The sequence below is a fragment of the Chiloscyllium punctatum genome, chromosome 14, assembly GCF_047496795.1.
Source record: "Chiloscyllium punctatum isolate Juve2018m chromosome 14, sChiPun1.3, whole genome shotgun sequence".
In the NCBI taxonomy this organism is placed as follows: Eukaryota; Metazoa; Chordata; class Chondrichthyes; order Orectolobiformes; family Hemiscylliidae; genus Chiloscyllium; species Chiloscyllium punctatum.
The window spans coordinates 103,964-122,576 of record NC_092752.1 but is presented as its reverse complement, the minus strand read 5'-3'; the positions used below and the strand labels follow the sequence as shown (position 1 = coordinate 122,576).

At 46.6% G+C, this 18,613-nt stretch overlaps 1 protein-coding gene across 2 annotated transcripts in view; it reads left to right on the top strand.

The window, feature by feature from the left end:
• The first annotated feature begins 1,773 nt into the window (after positions 1-1,773).
• Positions 1,774-18,613, top strand: part of LOC140485519 (ADP-ribosylation factor-like protein 9) — a 56,064-nt gene continuing 39,224 nt past the window's right edge. The window contains exon 1 of one of the 2 annotated variants that reach the window (XM_072583695.1): positions 1,774-2,083. In XM_072583695.1, the coding sequence (XP_072439796.1) occupies positions 1,964-2,083 (120 nt within the window). In that variant the 5' untranslated portion in view covers positions 1,774-1,963. Of the gene's footprint in view, positions 2,084-3,663; positions 4,291-18,613 lie in introns of those variants that run through there. The other variant, XM_072583696.1, reaches the window with a different exon arrangement.

Below are 18,613 nucleotides of genomic sequence, written 5' to 3'. Positions count from 1 at the left end.
TGTCTGGGCCGGGTGGTGTCTGGGCCGGGTGGTGTCTGGGCCGGGTGTGTCTGGGCGGGGAGGTGTCTGGGCCTGTGTCTGGGCGGGGAGGTGTCTGGGCGGGGTCTGTCTGGGCCGGGGGTGTGTCTGGGCGGGGAGGTGTCTGGCCCGGGTCTGTGTCTGGGCCGGGAGGTGTCTGGACGGGGTCTGTCTGGGCCTGTGTCTGGGCGGGGAGGTGTCTGGGCGGGGTCTGTCTGGGCGGGGGGGTGTCTGGGCCGGGTGTGTGTCTGGGCCGGGTGTGTGTCTGGGCCGGGTCTGTCTGGGCCGGGTCTGTCTGGGCCGGGGGTGTGTCTGGGCCGGGGGTGTGTCTGGGCCGGGTGGTGTCTGGGCCGGGTGTGTCTGGGCGGGGAGGTGTCTGGGCCGGGTGGTGTCTGGGCGGGGAGGTGTCTGGGCGGGGGTGTGTCTGGGCGGGGGTGTGTCAGGGCCGGGTGGTGTCTGGGCCGGGTGGTGTCTGGGCGGGGAGCTGTCTGGGCGGGGGGGTGTGTCTGGGCGGGGAGGTGTCTGAGCGGGGGGGGTGTCTGGGCGGGGAGGTGTCTGGGCGGGGAGGTGTCTGGGCGGGGGGGGTGTCTGAGCGGGTGGGGTGTCTGGGTGGGGGGGGTGTCTGAGCGGGGGGGGTGTCTGGGTGGGGAGGTGTCTGGGCGGGGGGGGTGTCGGGGCGGGGAGGGGTCTGGGCCGGGTGTGTCTGGGCGGGGAGGTGTCTGGGCCGGGAGGTGTCTGGGCCGGGTGTATCTGGGCCGGGGAGGTGTCTGGGCGGGGAGGTGTCTGGGCGGGGAGGTGTCTGGGCCGGGTGTGTCTGGGCGGGGGGGGTGTCTGGGCGGGGGGGTGTCTGGGCCGGGTGTGTCTGGGCCTGTGTCTGGGCCGGGTGTGTCTGGGCGGGGGGGTGTCTGGGCCGGGTGTGTCTGGGCCGGGTGTGTCTGGGCCGGGTGTGTCTGGGCGGGGGGGTGTCTGGGCCGGGTGTGTCTGGGCGGGGAGGTGTCTGGGCCGGGTGTGTCTGGGCGGGGGGGTGTCTGGGCCGGGGGTGTGTCTGGGCCGGGTCTGTCTGGGCCGGGGGTGTGTCTGGGCCGGGTCTGTCTGGGCGGGGGGGTGTCTGGGCCGGGTCTGTCTGGGCCGGGGGTGTGTCTGGGCCGGGTCTGTCTGGGCCAGGGAGGTGTCTGGGCCTGTGTCTGGGCGGGGAGGTGTCTGGGCGGGGTCTGTCTGGGCCGGGGGTGTGTCTGGGCGGGGAGGTGTCTGGGCCGGGTCTGTCTGGGCCGGGGGTGTGTCTGGGCCGGGTCTGTCTGGGCCAGGGAGGTGTCTGGGCCTGTGTCTGGGCGGGGAGGTGTCTGGACGGGGTCTGTCTGGGCCTGTGTCTGGGCGGGGAGGTGTCTGGGCGGGGTCTGTCTGGGCGGGGGGGTGTCTGGGCCGGGTCTGTCTGGGCCGGGTCTGTCTGGGCCGGGGGTGTGTCTGGGCCGGGGGTGTGTCTGGGCCGGGTCTGTGTGGGCGGGGGTGTGTCTGGGCCGGGGGTGTGTCTGGGCCGGGTCTGTCTGGGCCGGGGAGGTGTCTGGGCCTGTGTCTGGGCGGGGTCTGTCTGGGCCGGGTGTGTGTCTGGGCCGGGTCTGTCTGGGCCGGGGGTGTGTCTGGGCGGGGAGGTGTCTGGGCCTGTGTCTGGGCGGGGTGTGTCTGGGCCGTGTGTGTGTCTGGGCCGGGTCTGTCTGGGCGGGGTGTGTCTGGGCCGGGGGTGTGTCTGGGCCGGGTCTGTCTGGGCCGGGGGTGTGTCTGGGCCTGTGTCTGGGCGGCGCCTCCTTTCGCCCCGCCGTTGCCTGACGGCTGTGCCGTGTCACAATGTGTTGAAGCCGCTCACACGGGGTGAAGTGTGACGGCGGTGAGGCGGCTCTGAGGCCGGAGTCAGCGCTGTACCCGCCGGTGTGGGAGAGCCGCCCCTGCCCGGATGCTGGAGCAGGTTTACCGGGTCGGACTCCTCGGAGCGGCCATCGCGCTGGTCGGAAGCATCATTTACATCGCGTGGGAGCGACTGATGGGAGATCAGAGAGCGGCGCTTCAAGAGGGGGTGAGGGGGTGAGGGGGGGGGTGAGGGGGTGAGGGGGGGGTGAGGGGGGGGTGAGGGGGTGAGGGGGTGAGGGGGGGGTGAGGGGGGGGTGAGGGGGTGAGGGGGGGGTGAGGGGGAGAGAGGGGGTGAGGGGGAGAGAGGGGGTGAGGGGGAGAGGGGGGGTGAGGGGGAGAGGGGGAGAGGGGGGGTGGGGGGGAGAGGGGGAGAGGGGGTGAGGGGGAGAGAGGGGGTGAGGGGGAGAGGGGGGGTGAGGGGGAGAGGGGGGGTGAGGGGGAGGGGGGGTGTGGGTGAAGGGGGGGTGAGGGGGAGGGGGGGTGTGGGTGAGGGGGGGGTGAGGGGGGGTGGGGTGGGGTGGGGGGGGTGAGGGGGAGAGGGGGGGTGAGGGGGAGAGGGGGGGTGAGGGGGAGAGGGGGGGTGAGGGGGAGGGGAGGGGTGAGGGGGGGTGGGGTGGGGGGGGTGAGGGGGTGGGGGGGGTGTGTGGTGGGGGGATGTGAGGGGGGGTGTGGGGTGGGGGGTGGGTGAGGGTGAGGGTGAGGGTGAGGGGGGGTGGGGGGGGGAGTTGAGGAGGTGAGGGGTTTGTGCGGAACTGCTCTGTTTGGACAGGCCTTACTGTCTTGGTGCTGCTGTGGGTTGTCTCTGACAGCGCTCGCTCTTGCCCTGGGGCCTTTGGTCATTAGATGGTTTTGACAGTGCAGAAGAAATATTACACATCATGACATTATCAAACATTCGTTGAGTCTCTAGTGTTTTTTCTATCCACCATCTGTTCTTTATGTTGGGGTTTGTTGTTGGACCTCTGCCTTTAGTCATCTGAAGATCTGCCTTTTACCTTCCGAGTGTAGTTGCTGTTTAACATTGAGAAATACCATGTGCTTCCAACTTATCAGTTCTTGGACTTCCTGATCATTCACATTAAACCAGTTTTAGCGTTTCCTCGTTAAATGACTAGCTGGATTTTTGCAGGCATTGATACTGACGGCCTGAGCACAGACCAGAGATTGTTCTAATCCTGCAACTTGGCATTGTTAGGGGTCACTGACTTCGTAGAGAGCAGCTCATTGTATGAGGCTTTTTGTTTGTATATGTGTAAAACTAGACCTTGAACTCCAGAGCATCATTAGCAACCGGAGGCGTATGAGAGCATGGGTCTTAATCTGAACATCCACAAGATGAATGTCCTCCACCAACTTGGCCTGGCATTGCAGAGCAAACCTCCAACTATCAAGGTCCTTGGGGAGACGTAAGACAACATTGGCCACTTAGAATACCTCGTGTCCTGTTGACCAAAGCAGATAACGATGAAGTGGTCCAGCACAGCCTCTAGTGTGCTAGCACAGCCTTAGGCCACCTGAGAAAAGGGGTATTTGAGGACAGAGACATCAGATCTAACACCAAACTCACTGTATCCAAAGTTGTGGTGGTTTCTGCCCTCCTATATGCATCTGAGACGTGGATAAGATGTATATAACAGACATGAGAGTGTGGTGCTGGAAAAGCACATCAGATCAGGCAGCATCCAAGGAGCAGGATGCTCCTTTCATTCCCAGTGAAAGGCTTTTGCCTAAAATGTCGATCCTCCTTCTCGGATACTGCCTGACCTGCTGTACTTTTCCAGCACCACACTCCTGATTCTAATCTCCAGCATCTGCAGTCCTCACTTTCACCTTGTATATAACAAACTAGTACTGGGGTAGCACCACCAACACTGACAGTGCAAGACTCTGTGAATTTGCTGGTGAGACAGACCTCAGCAGAGAGAGTGTCCTCAACCAGGCCAATATCCCCAGCATTGAGGCACTGACCACCCTTGATCGGCTGCAATGAACTGGTCACATTGTCCACATGACCAAGACAAAACCCTCAAGCAGGTGCTCTACTTCCAGCTCCAAAGTGGCAGGCAAGCCTCAGGTGGACAGAGGAAGCACTTCGGTGGTACCCCAAAGACCTCACTGATGAAGTACAACATTGCCACCAACCCTTGGGAATCACTGGCCCAAGACTGTCAATGGTGAAGGAGTTGCGTCTAGGAAGGCAACAAGCACCTCAAGACTTACTGCTGGTGAAAAAAAGGAAGCCAGGTGAAAACAGTGTAAGGAGTGCACTGCCACACCCTTCCCACAACCACGTCTTGCTACCAAATGTGGCAGAATCTGCAGAAGCCACGTTGGGCTGTACAACCACTTGATGGACTTACTCTGAAAGGGAAGGTGAGTCATCTTCATCTGCTAGGGACTGTTGATGGTGAAAAACACCTGAGAGTCTGGTTCTGTAGTTTGTTTGTGTTGGCTGATGTGAAGAATATAAATATGATGTACATTGGTGCAGCAAACGTGTATATCTATAGTGCGGTGAAAACTTTATTCTGCGTAACTATATTAGATTTATTAGAATGTCAACATTTCTGTCATAGGCCTGCAGCCTCCAGCAAAGCTCAGTGAAAGTTGGATGAATAGCATCTTGTTTTCTGCTTGGAAACTTTGTAGCATTCAGGACTCCGTATCAAATCCAAACGTTTTTAGTGCCTTAACCCCAGGTCCTCTAGCACCATCAACTTATTTTTACCCATTCATAGTTCCCATTATCAGCTATCTAGCTTTTCTTCACTATTTGATTTGGTATCATCATCATCAATCTCTTTGTCCCTGTCTCTGTCTCTGGACTCTGTCATCAGCCCACTGCCTACCCCAGTCGACAATCTGAATACCAGTGTTTCTTAGATGTTATCAGGTCTGAAAAACAGTCACTGGACTTTAAATGTTAATGAATGTCTCTTCACAGATGCTGACAGATCTAACTTTTTCTAGCGATTTTCTTCTTTTGTTAAATAAGGAAATTTGTTTGCTTTTATTTTTGTCCTGTGCTGCTGGTGAGGTTTGAGTACACACTGCATGAATTTTTAAAATACTGCTGCTGTCTGGACGTGTAGCCAATGATTCTTTCTCGATATTTTTACATATGTTGGCGCTACAAGAGCATAATACAATTTAACCCATCTATATTCATGCATTTGGAAGCAGCTGCCACTCTCCCAATATGGGTCTGAAGCAATTCCAGGTTTTGTTTTTGCCTCCAGTATTGTGGCTCATCATTCTATATGGTTGTCAGCCTATTTTTGACTTCGCAATAATGTTTGTTCTGCTTTTAGAATCTCTAGTCCAAGTTATGTTTTCTACATCACGATAGAGTTCGGGGTGATTAACATGATTTTAAAAAAATGTCTCAGCACCTTATTTTAATCAATAGAGCCATATCCAAGATGACCTTTTAAACAAAATAACCTTCACTGTATATGAAAGATTTAAACAAAATGCTATTCTTTTTATTCTCTCATGGGACATGGGTGTTGCTGGATTGTCCGTCCATCATTGTCCTTGAGAAGATGGTGGTGAACTGCCACCTTAAACTGCTGCACATGTTGTAATAGGCCCACTGCAGTTAAGATAGGTATTCCACAATTTTAACCCAGAGACTATGGAGGAACAGTAATATATTTCTAAGGATGGTGTTCTCATGTATCTGCTGCTTGCCCTTCTAGACGGAAGTGGTCGTGGGTTTGGAAGGTGCTGTACAAGGAGTTTTGGTGAATTTCTGCAATGCTGCTTGTAGATTGGATAGAATGCTGCTCTTGAGGATCATGGTGAAATGGGTGGTTATTTGTGACTGTAGTGCCAATCAAGTGGACTACATTGTCCTGGGTGGTGTCGAGCTTCTTGAGTGTTGTTGGATCTGCACTTATCTATGCAAATTGGGAGTATGCCATCAGATTCTTAACTTGTGCCTTGTAGATGATGGACAGACTCTGAATTGTCAGGAAGTGAGTTTTTTGTAGTATTCCTAGACTGTGAATTGCTCTTGTTGCGAAAGTATTGATAGTGCCAAGCCCAGTTGAGTTTCTGGTCAATGGTAACCCCCCAGGATGTTGACTCTGGAGGATTCAGTAATGGTAAAGTGATTCAATGACAAAGGGCAATAGTTAGACTGTCTCTTGTTGAAGATGGTCATTGCTTGGCATTTGTGTGATGCGTGTGCAATTCATGTGCCTGGCATTTTCAGCCCAATCCTGGATATTGTCCAGGTCTTGATGCATTTGGATGTGGACTGTTTCATTATCTGAGGAATCGCAAATGGGCTGAACCAGAGGCCTAAGGGGCAACTTTTTCATGCAGTGGGTGGTACGTGTATGGAACAAGCCGCCAGAGGAAGTGGTGGAGACTGGTACAATTGCAACATTTAAGAGGCATTTGGATGGGTATATGAATCGGAAGGGTTTGGAGGGATATGGGCCGGGTGCTGGCAGGTGGGACTAGATTGGGTTGGGATATCTGGTCGGCATGGACAGGTTGGACCGAAGGGCCTGTTTCCATGCTGTACATCTCTATGACTTTATAATGTTGCTAATATAGCAGCTGAAGATGTTTGGGCCTTGAAGAAGAAGAGCTGAAGAAATAAACGTGAGTTGTTGTTTTTTGGAAAGGCAAATCCAGGCCAGGACGAATACACTTGAATGATAAAGACCTGGGGAGTGTTGCTGAACAAAGAGACGTTGGTGTACAGGTTCATAGTTTCTTGAAAGTGGATTTGCAGGTAGACAGGGTAGTGAAGAAGGCATTTGGTACAGTTTCCTTTATTGGTCAGTGCATTGAGTATAGGAGTTGGGAGATCGTGTGTGGCTGGACAGGACATTGGTCAGGCCATTTTGGAAATACTGCATTCAGTTCTGGTCTGCCTGCTTTAGGAAAGATATTGTTAAACTTGAAAGGGGTCAGGAAGGGTTTACAGGGATGTTAGCTAAAAACAATGACTGCAGATGCTGGAAACCAGATTCTAGATTAGAGTGGTGCTGGAAAAGCGCAGCAGTTCAGGCAGCATCTGAGGAGCAGGAAAATCGACGTTTTGGGCAAAAGTCCTTCATCAGGAATAAAGGCAGAGTGCCTGCAGGGTGGAGAGATTATCTCTTCACCCTTCAGGCACTCTGCCTCTATTCCTGATGAAGGGCTTTTGCCCAAAACGTCGATTTTCCTTTACAGGGTTAGAGGGTTTAAGCTACTGAGAGAGGCTGAATAGGCTGGGGCTATTTTCCCTGGAGCATCAAAGGCTGTGGGGTGGCCTTATTAAGGTTTATGAAATCATGAGAGTCATGGATAGGGTGAACATTCAAGGTCTTTTCCCCAGGGTAGGAGAGCCCAAAACTAGAGGGCATAGGTTGAAGGTGAGAGTGGAAAGATTTAAAAGGGACCTAAGAGGCAACATTTTCATGCAGAGGGTGGGATATGTATGGAATGAATTGTCAGAGAAAATGGTGGAGTCTGGTCTAATTAGAACATTGAAAAGGCATCTAGACAGGTACATGAATAGGAAGAGGATATGGGCCAAATGTTGGCAAATGGGACAAGATTAATTTAGGATATCTGGTCGGCATGGACAAATTGGACCGAAGACACTGTTACAGTGCTGTATAAAGTGCCTCCAAATCTATGACTCTACATCTCCAGCAACCACAACCATCTTCCTATATGCCAGATACGATTTTAACCAGTACACTGTTTTCCCCTGATTCCCATTGATTTCAGTTTCATAGTTAGAGTCATAGAGATGTACAGCATGGAAACAGATACTTCGATCCAACCCATCCATGCCGACCAGATATCCCAACCCAATCTAGTCCGACCTGCCATCACCCGGCCCATATCCCTCCAAACCCTTCCTATTCATATACCCATCCAAATGCTTCTTAAATGTTGCAATTGTACCAGTCTCCACCACTTCCTCTGGTAGCTCATTCCATACCCGTACCACCCTCTGTGTGAAAACATTGCCCCTGAGGTCTCTTTTATATCTTCCCCTCTCACCCTAAACCTATGCCCTCTAGTTCTGGACTCCCCGAACCCAGGGAAAAGACTTTGCCTATTTATGCTATCCATGCCCCTCATAATTTTGTAAACCTCTATAAGGTCACCCCTCAGCCTCCGATGCTCCACGGAAAACAGCCCCAGTCTGTTCAGCCTCTCCCGATAGCTCAAATCCTCCAACGCTGGCAACATCCTTGTAAATCTTTTCTGAACCCTTTCAAGTTTCACATCTTTCTGATAGGAAGGAGATCAGAATTGCACACAATATTCCAACAGTGGCCTAACCAATAACCTGTACAGCCGTAACATGACGTCCCAACTCCTGTACTCAATACTCTGACCAATAAAGGAAAGCATACCAAACGCCTCCTTCACTATCCTATCTACCTGCAACTCCACTTTCAAGGAGCTATGATCCTGTACTCCAAGGTCACTTTGTTAAGCAATACTCCCTAGGACCTTACCATTAAGTGTATAAATCCTGCTAAGATTTGCTTTCCCAAAATGCAGCACCTCGCATTTATCTGAATTAAACTCCATCTGTTACTTCTTTGCTCATTGGCCCATCTGGTCAAGATCCTGTTGTAATCTGAGGTAACCTTCTTCGCTGTCCACTACACCTCCAATTTTGGTGTCATCTGCAAACTTACTTACTGTACCTCTTATGCTTGCATCAAAATCATTTATGTAAATGACAAAAAGTAGAGGACCCAGCACCGATCCTTGTGGCACTCCACTGGTCACAGGCCTCCAGTCTGAAAACAACCCTCCACCACCACCCTCTGTCTTCTACCTTTGAGCCAGTTCTATATCCAAATGGCTAGTTCTCCCTGTATTCTGTGAGATCTAACCTTGCTAATCAGTCTCCCATGGAGAACCTTATCAAATGCCTTACTGAAGTCCATATAGATCACATCTGCTCTGCCCTCACCAATCCTCTTTGTTACTTCTTCAAAGAACTCAATCAAGTTTGTGAGACATGATTTCCCACACACTAAACCATGTTGACTATCCCTAATCAGTCCTTGCCTTTCCAAATACATATACATCCTGTCCCTCAGGATTCCCTCCAACAACTTGCTCACCACTGATGTCAGACTCACTGGTCTATAGTTCCCTGGCTTGTCCTTACCACCCTTCTTAAACAGTGGCACCACGTTAGCCAACCTCCAGTCTTCTGGCACCTCACCTGTGACTATCGATGATACAAATATCTCAACAAGAGGCCTAGCAATCACTTCTTTAGCTTCCCACAGTGTTATAGGGTACATCTGATCAGGTCCTGGGGATTTATCCACCTTTATGCGTTTCAAGACAACCAGCACTTCCTCCTCTGTAATTTGGACATTTTGCAAGGTGTCACCATCTATTTCCCTGCAGTCTATATCTTCCATATCCTTTCCACAGTAAATACTGATGCAAAGTACTGGGGCTCCTTGATGCCTCATTTGGTCAAACGTGGCCTTCCCGTCAAGGGCTGTCAGTCTCCCATCGGTATGTATTATCTCTACCTACGTAAAAATCATATCTTTCTATTTTCCTTTAGTTTGATTGTGGATAAAAATGGAAGAGCTATTTTCTAAAGATCATGGAAACTTGTTAAGTTTTAAAAATAGGTTTCTGGAATTCATTGACAGTTGTGATTACACTGCTGCTTTGTTCAAGTAGTGGGGAAAGAAAGATAAGGCATCGTGGTGCCAGATGGTGCATGCAGAATGACACGTTACAAAGCTGCTGATTGGTTTGTTCAAATGTGACCACTTGAGAATGTTGGAGCAATTAACCTGATGGCAGCTTTCTGATTGATCACCTACCCAGGAGCCAATGTGTGTTTACAACAGAACGTGAAACTTCTGGACTGCTGGAAAAGATGGTTCTGTCTCTTTCTTTGCAGTAAAAGTACCTGGAGCAAACCAGTGATTTTCTCCCATCAGTTGCTGTAAGCTATTACCTTTAACCATGAGCTAAGAGATTTTGTCATTAGTGTACCAATTGCCCTGTAAGAAGATTGTGAAAGAAACGGGAGAAAGGAGATCGCAGAACATGTGGTCTTGGGAAACAAGGTGGCATGGTGCATCAGTACATAACACTGCTGTCTGTCAGTGCCAGGCACCCAGGTTTGATTCCAGCGTGAGGTGTCTGTGGTGAGTTTGCAAATTCTCCCTGTGTCTGTGTGGGTTTCCTCTGGGTGCCCAAGTTTCCTGTCAAAGCTCAAAAGAGGTGTAGTTTAGGTGGATTAGCTTTGTTAAATTGTCCATAGTGTCCAGGGATGTGCAGTCTTAGTGGACTAGCTGTGAGAAATGCAGGATTATGGGAATAGGGTTGGGGCCGGGTCTGGCTGGGATGCTCTTCAGAGGGTTGGTGTGGATTCTGTGGGCCGAATGGCCTCTTTTTCTAAACTGTAGGAGTTCTATGATTCTAAAAATCCCATTGAGCCCTCTGGTGTGGTGCTATTGAAGTACATTTCCCCAGTTTGTTTTTCTCTCCACCCATAACAATGTTTTTGTTTGACTGTGTCTGTTTAAAATTGGGTTAGAGTTTCAACTGGGTGAGTTATATGTTGATAGTTCATAGTTTTGTTTACCTGTGGCTTGAATTTATTTATTTGGAATAAACAATTCTTGGTAAGTCTGAGTTCTCTGTTGAAGCTGCTCTGTAACTGGTCAGTGCTTTGTGTTAACCTGAATCCATTACATAGGTAAATTGAGAACTGCATACTTTGATTTAATTCATTAATGTCTGTGGAGTCCCCAGGAGTGGTTGGGCTCGAGAGTCCATGTGTTTTCCGATGTGGATTGTAACACTTAGGTTTACTTCTTTCTTCCCCGACAAATTCTCTCATGATATTCATCAATTTTCCAGAACTTGCTTCTGTGGGAACCATCCATAAGTAGACTATAATTTCCTGGAGATTTCTCCTCCACTAGTCCAGATAGTAAAACTTTCATTTTCCCTCTCATGACCATGGAGGTCTTAATTAATCTATGAAAATCTATATGTTTTTCAATAGATTAACAAAAGACTAAGTCATAAGATAAGAGCCTATGGTGTTATAGTATTGTAGTGTTTTGGTGTGGATAGAGAATTATCTAATGGGAAGTGTTATGGACCAGGCCAGGTGTTTGATTTTACCTTTTGTGCCAAGAGGTGTTTGTAAGGACTGTTGCAAGTATGGAATAGCATCATTAAGGTGGGATGATCTGTTGGGTTTTCGGATAGGTTAACGTTATTCGGTTAGATTAGATTAGATTAGATTAATTACTTAGTGTGGAAACAGGCCCTTCGGCCCAACACCGACCTGGAAGCGCGACCCACCCAGACCCATTCCCCTTACCTAACTCTACGGGCAATTTAGCATGTCCAATTCACCTAACCTGCACATTTTTGGACAGTGGGAGGAAACCGGAGCACCCGGAGGAAACCCACGCAGACACGGGGAGAATGTGCAAACTCCACACAGTCAGATACCATCGTGGACCTGCTTTGGGCTCAGTAGCTTCAAAACACAACTACCAAAAACCAAACCAGAGAAGAGCTGAGCTAGGAGAACAGGGCACACTGCTTTCATTGTACAAGTGTTTTCTTAACTTGAAAGCTTTCTGCCTGAGGCAGTATCTGTTATTTATAATCAAATTGGCCCTAAAACCCTTCAACTTAGACTTTTCGGAGTCTGTTTTTTATGACCTCTCTGAAAAACAGACCAAGGACAGCATGACCTTGTTATCGACAATAGACAATAGATGCAGGAGTAGGCCATTCTGCTCTTCGTGCCTGCACCACCATTCAATATGTTCATGGCTGATCATCCTTAATCAGTATCCTGTTCCTGCCTTATCTCCATAACCCTTGATTTCACTATCCTTGAGAGCTCTATCCAACTCTTTCTTAAATGAATCCAGTGACTGGGCCTCCACTGCCCTCTGGGGCAGAGCATTCCACACAGCCACCACTCTCTGGGTGAAGAGGTTTCTCCTCATCTCTGTCCTAAACGGTCTACCCTGTATTTTTAAGCTGTGTCCTCTGATTCGGCACTCACCCATCAGCGGAAACATGTTTCCTGCTGCCAGAGTGTCCAATCCTTTAATAATCTTATATGTCTCAATCAGATCCCCTCTCAGTCTTCTAAACTCAAGAGTATACAAGCCCAGTCGCTCCAGTCTTTCAGAAGGTAGTCCTGCCATTCCAGGAATTGACCTCGTGAATCTACATTGCACTCCCTCAATAGCCAGAATGTCTTTCCTCAAATTTGGAGACCAGAACTGCATACAGTACTCCCAGGTGTGGTCTCACCATGGCCCTGTACAGCTGCAGAAGAACCTCTTTGCTTCTATACTCAATCCCTCTTGTTATGAAGGCCAGCATGCTATTAGCTGCCTTCACTACCTGCTGTACCTGCATGTTTACCCTCATTGACTGGTGTACAAGAACACCCAGATCTCTTTGTACTGCCCCTTTACCTAAATTGATTCCATTTAGGTAGTAATCTGCCTTCCTGTTCTTGCCACCAAAGTGGATAACCATACATTTATCCACATTAAACTGCATCTGCCATGCATTTGACTACTCACCTAACCTGTCCAGGTCACCCTGTAATCTCCTAACATCCTTCTCACATTTCACCCTGCCACCCAGCTTAGTATCATCAGCAAATTTGCTAATGTTATTACTAATACCATCTTCTATATCATTAATATATATTGTAAAAAGCTGCGATCCCAGCACTGATCCCTGCGGTACCCCACTGGTCACTGCCTGCCATTCCAAAATGGACCTGTTTATCACTCCTCTTTGTTTCCTGTCAGCCAACCAACTTTCAATCCAAGTTAGTACTTGCCCCCAATACCATGCGCCCTAATTTTGCTCACTAACCTCCTATGTGGGACTTTATCAAAAGCTTTCTGGAAGTCCAGGTACACTACATCTACTGGATCTCCTCGTCCATCTTCAGAGTTACATCCTCAAAAAATTCCAGAAGATTAGTCAAGCATGATTTCCCCTTCATAAATCCATGCTGACTCTGACCTATCCTGTTACTACTATCCAGATGTGTCGTAATTTCATCCTTTATAATAGACTCCAGCATCTTTCCCACCACTGAGGTCTATAATTTCCTGCTTTCTCTCTCCGACCTTTCTTAAAAAGTGGTACAACATTAGCCACCCTCCAATCCGCAGGAACTGATCCCGAATCTATCAAACTCTGAATCCATGCTGACTCTGACCTATCCTGTTACTACTATCCAGATGTGTCGTTAAAGGAGCAGAGCATTGTCACACCTTCCCCTTTGTAAAGGAAATGAACCATCAATATCCAAAGATGGCTTCATTTTAAAACCCTTAATCTTAAACTGTTAGTACTCTACACCACACATATACTTTACATTGATAGTAAACATGCAAATATGCACTACTACATTCTGTTTGTCTGTTTTACTCTTGCCACTGAACGTTTCCGATTCTCATTCAAGTCTCGGCAAAGTATTGGCAATCAAGTTTTCTTGACCTGCCACGTGCACAATTTACAAATGGAGTGACTGTAACAACAAGCTCTATGTATACAGTCTGACATTTTTGTCCTTAAATTTCGCCACAAACGTCAATGGGTTACGGTCAGTGTACATGATTGGCTCAGATATGTTACAGGTAACATAAAAATTGAAATGTTATAATGCCAACACCACGCTCAAAGTCTCCTTCTCAACAATTGAATGTATTTACTGATGAATTTCCTGGAGAAATACTTGATAGGTCTTTCTATCTTACCGTTTTCCTGCAAGAGCACAACAATGACATCCACATCACTTGCATCGATAGCCACCTTGAATGGCTTTGCATAATTAGATGTGGCTAACACTGGGGCAGTGGTTAACACAGCTTTCAGGCTGTCAAATGCCTTCTGACAGTTTGCTGTCTGCTGAAAATTCTTGCCTTTCTTTAGCAACTCAGTGAGTGGAGCACACCACACTGCTAAAATCTGGTATGAATTCTCAATGGCATCTACTCAATCCCAGGAATCCCAGAACTGCTGTTTTGTTGATGGGATGGGAAACTGTCCAATTACTTTTGTTTTTGCCATCTGTGGAGCCATTTGTCCATGTCCAATAACATGGCCCAGGAAGGTGACTTGGGCTTTGGCAAATTCAATTTTAGCCAGATTTATCACCAAGCCTGTTTTTCAAAGTCAATCAGACAAGTCTGATAAATATTGCAAATGTTCCTTCCATGTGTGACTAAAAATCACCTGGTCACCTATGTATGTGACACAATTGGGCAGTCCGGCAGTGACCTTATTGGTTAGTCTCTGAAATGTAGCTGGCGCATTTTTCATAGCAAATGGCATGACTTTAAACTGATATGGTCCATTCGACGTTATGAAAGCCAAAATTGCCTTTGCTCTTTTTGACAAAGGAACCTGCCAGTATCTTCTGAGCAAGTCCAACTTAGAAATATAAATTGCTTGTCCCACCTTTTCAATGCAGTCTTCCAAATGCAGAATCAGATATGCATCAATCTTTGTAACTTCATTGACTTTGCGATAGTCCACACATAGCCATTGGGTACGATCTGGTTTTGGCACCATGACAATGGGTGAGCTCCAGTCACTGTAACTTACTTCAATTATGTCATCCTGGAGCATGCATTCAATCTCCTTTTGAACCTGTGCCAACTTTAGAGGGCTATGCTTAAAAGGAGGTTGCTTAATTGGAACAGCATCTCCTATTTCTACATGCATAATTAGGTTAGTACTTACCAGCTAATTTCCACATATCTCCCCATATGATAGTAATAATTCTTTCTGGTCATTTTGATTTTCCTCTAGAAGGTAGTTCAATAATTTATCCCAATTTTTGACAACTTTCTCATTGTCCAATTTAATTTGAGGAATGTACAATTCAGAATCCTCTGAATTTGGTTCTTCCCTCTGTCTTGTAATCAATAACATAGTCTCTTTTGACTTTCCTTCCCTGTCAAAATACCTTTTGAACATATTCACATGACATGCACTGTGAGATTTCTTTCTGACTGGAGTCCTTATCAAATAGTTCACCTTGCTCAATTTCCTTTCGACTTAATAAGGTCCACTAAACCTTGCTTTTAAAGGTTCACCTATCACTGGAAGTAATAGTAAGAGCAAAATTGTAAGTCTTTGGTTTCTTGTCTCCTTCCTGTTTCATTGTATGCTGTGATACTTTTCAGTGCTGTTGAGCCAAATCCCTCGCTCTGTTTAATTGTTACTTAAAATTTGATACACAATCCAAATATGTAGTCTCTGAATTTTGACTTAACAATTTCTCCTTAATCAACTTTAGTGGGCCTCACTTCATTCCCAAAACTAATTCAAATGGACTGAATTTGGTCAATTCATTTGGTGCATCTCTGATTGCAAAAAGCATCAACGAAATTCCTTTATCCCAATCATCTGGATAGTCTTGACAATAAGCCCTCAATGTGGTTTTTAATGTCTGATGTCACCTTTCTAGTGCTCCCTGCAACTCTGGATGGTAAGCAGTAGGTTTGAATTGTTTTATTCCTAAGCTGTCCATAACTTCCTTGAATAAATTTGATGTAAGGTTTGACCATTGATCTGATTGTATCTCCATGTTAGTCCGTATCAAGTGAAAAATTTGATAACTCCTCTTCAATCCTACTTAGCTGTGATATTATATAATGGAACAGCCTCTGGAATTCTAGTGGACACATCGATAATTGTTTTTTAAAAAAAACTGATTCCCACTTTTTGTTTTAGGTAGGGGTCCTACGCAGTCAATTAAGACTGTTGTAAAAGCTTCCTCAAATGTATGAATAGCTATTAAAGGTGCAGGATTTATTACTGGCTATAGTTTTTCAGTTTCCTGACATGTATGAAATGTCTGGCAAAATTCAACTACATCCCTGTGCAGTCCAGGCCATTAAGAATGTTTATGTATTTTAGCTTGAGCTTTTCTCACTCCTAACTGGACCCCCTTGTGGCTCATGCAGTACCCGCAACCTATGTTAACTTGCAGTACGACTTGATGAATTTTTGCCCATTTCTTATCTGCCTGAATATGTGATGGTCTCCATTTCCTCATTAAGACATATTTTTAAGATAATAACATTCAGGGATATATTCAGATTCTTTTTCTGTGTATGCCTTTTGATACAATTGCTTTAAATTTTCATCTTTCTGCTGTAACTCAGTTATTTTATCTGAACTAAAGGTGCCTGCTGTGTCATCTGTCTGCCCCTGCTCCACCATCTGATCAAACCAGGGTCTCTACGAATTGCACTTCAACTTTCTTATCTGTACTCTTTGATCTCTCCTGCTTCAACTGGTGACTTTGTGACCTTGTTACCACACAGCCATGAAAAATCCCAGGATATGTGTCCTGCGATTGTTCAGTTACCTGAGTTTCCACTGGCTTTTCAACCACAGTAGGCAGCACTCTTACCTGTAAACCAGCTATTTCATTAGGGTGTGATGCCATTTTGGATGGGCAGTGTGGACTTGATGGGCCACATAGCCTGCTTCCAGTCTACAGGGATTCTATAGTTTCCCAAACCAAAAGTGACATATTTACCAGCTTCCTGGTAACTAACCGACTACCTATACTTGCTGATAAGTTACCACAGACATCATGAGTTCTTATTTTGTGAAGTGGACTTGAATGTGACATTTTATTGAGTGCCTTTTGAAAATTTAAGAGCATCACACCTGTCAGTTGCTCTTTATCTATCCTGTTTGTTGCTATCACTGAGTTCTACCAAAGTAGTTAAACAAAATTTTCCTTTCATAAACCATTTTGACTCTGCCTGACTACTATGATTTTCTAAGTGGATTGTTATTTATTACACCAGTAACGGATTGTAGCATTTTCCCATTATCGGATGTTGGGTTAACTGCCAATAGTTTCCTGCTTTCTGTCTCCTCTTTTTGAATAGAACTGTGTAGCATTTGAGATTTTATAATCTTCTATCTCAGAATCTAAGGAGTGTTTGAACATCACAACCAATGTATTTACTAACTCAGCAGTCACGTCTTTTGACATCTTTGGATGCCAACCGTCTGGTCCCAGGGACTTGTCCAACTTTAATTGTAATAATTGTACTAGTTCTCTACCTAGTGATTCTGATTGTTTTAACTTATTTGCTCCCTTTTGCCATTCGAGAATTTTCGAAACTTTAGGGTTATGTGACTCAGACTATCTGTTGGAGTGCTTTTGCTGTATCCTTGTCAGGGGAATAGGAAACTGAGAGCTAAACCAAATTGGAAGGAATTGAAGTTGGTAACAGGAAAGCAAAAAGGTGCAAGGGAAACTATAAGGTAGGAGAAACAAAAAGAGCATCAAGTAGGCTTTGAAAAGAATTATGTTGAAAGGACGAAGATAAGGCAATATGTGAATGTACACAGAATTCATAACAAGCTAGCAATCTAAAGGCACAGAGGTGCATATGTATGATCTAATTTCACCTACAGGAACATTGCTGTGTGGTGATCAGGACTGGGTACTGACTGAATATTCAAGGTTGTTTGATTTAATATATTGTATTCACATGTATCCAAGTACAGTGAAAAGCTTAGTTTTGTGAGAGGTACAGTCAGATCACAGCAAACATACAGATATTAAGGTGCTTAGAGCAAGGCATATAAAGTTACAACTGCACAGAAGGTGCACTAAGCAAGATCAACATTAGCAAAATAAACGTTAAAGTTAAGAGGTCCATTCAGCAGTCTAAAGCAGCAGGGAAGAAGTTGTTCCTGAACCTGTTGGTGTGCATGTGTGTTCAAGCATCTGTATCTTCTGCCTGATGGAAGAGGTTGGCAGAGTGCACTACCGGGGTTGGAAGGGTCTTTGTTGGCAGCCTTTCTGCGGCAATGAGAAGTGTAAATGGGGTCCATGGATGGGAGGTTGGCTTCCATGATTGGCCTGTAATTTCTTATAGACTTTGGTAGAGCAGTTGCTGTACCAGACTGTTATGCACCTGGATAGAATGCTTTCTATGGTGCATCTGTAAACGTAAATGTCCTCTGGACATGCTGAATTTCCTAAATTGTCTGAGGAAGAAGTGGCATTGTTGTGCCTGTTTGGAAAGACATACCAGAGGAGAAGAGGTAGAGTTATGTTAATAAGGGATAGGATAAGTGCATTAGTAAAAAAGTTCATCTGATCAGAACAGTGTGTGGAAGCTATTTGGGTGGAGCTATAAAACTGCAAGGATCCACAGATGTTGGTTGGGAGTTATTTGTACACTGTCATATAGTAGTGGTATTGTGAGTTTGTGTGTGTAGTTTGGTCTCCTTATTTCATTGCGAAAGTGCAACAGATTTATCTTTTGGGTGGCAGGATTGTCCTTTGAGTGCTTATGCCTGAAATGTAGATTTTCCTGCTCATTGGATGTTGCCTGACCTGCTGTGTTTTTTCAGTGCCACATTTTTGGACTATTAAGTGGGACCAGGCAAACTGGTTCTATATTTATCTATATTTCAATTTTCAAAATTGAAAGGCATTCTCATTGAAATCCACAAAATGCTTAAAGGCATAGACAGGGCTGATGCAAACCAGGGGCAAATTTAAAAAGAATGAAATGCCATTCAAGTCCAAGGTGAGAGAAAAATAATTTTATTCACAGGATTGAGAGCCTTTGGAATTCTCTACCGTCAAGAACAGTCAGATTTAGGCTTTGAATATGTATAAGGTAGG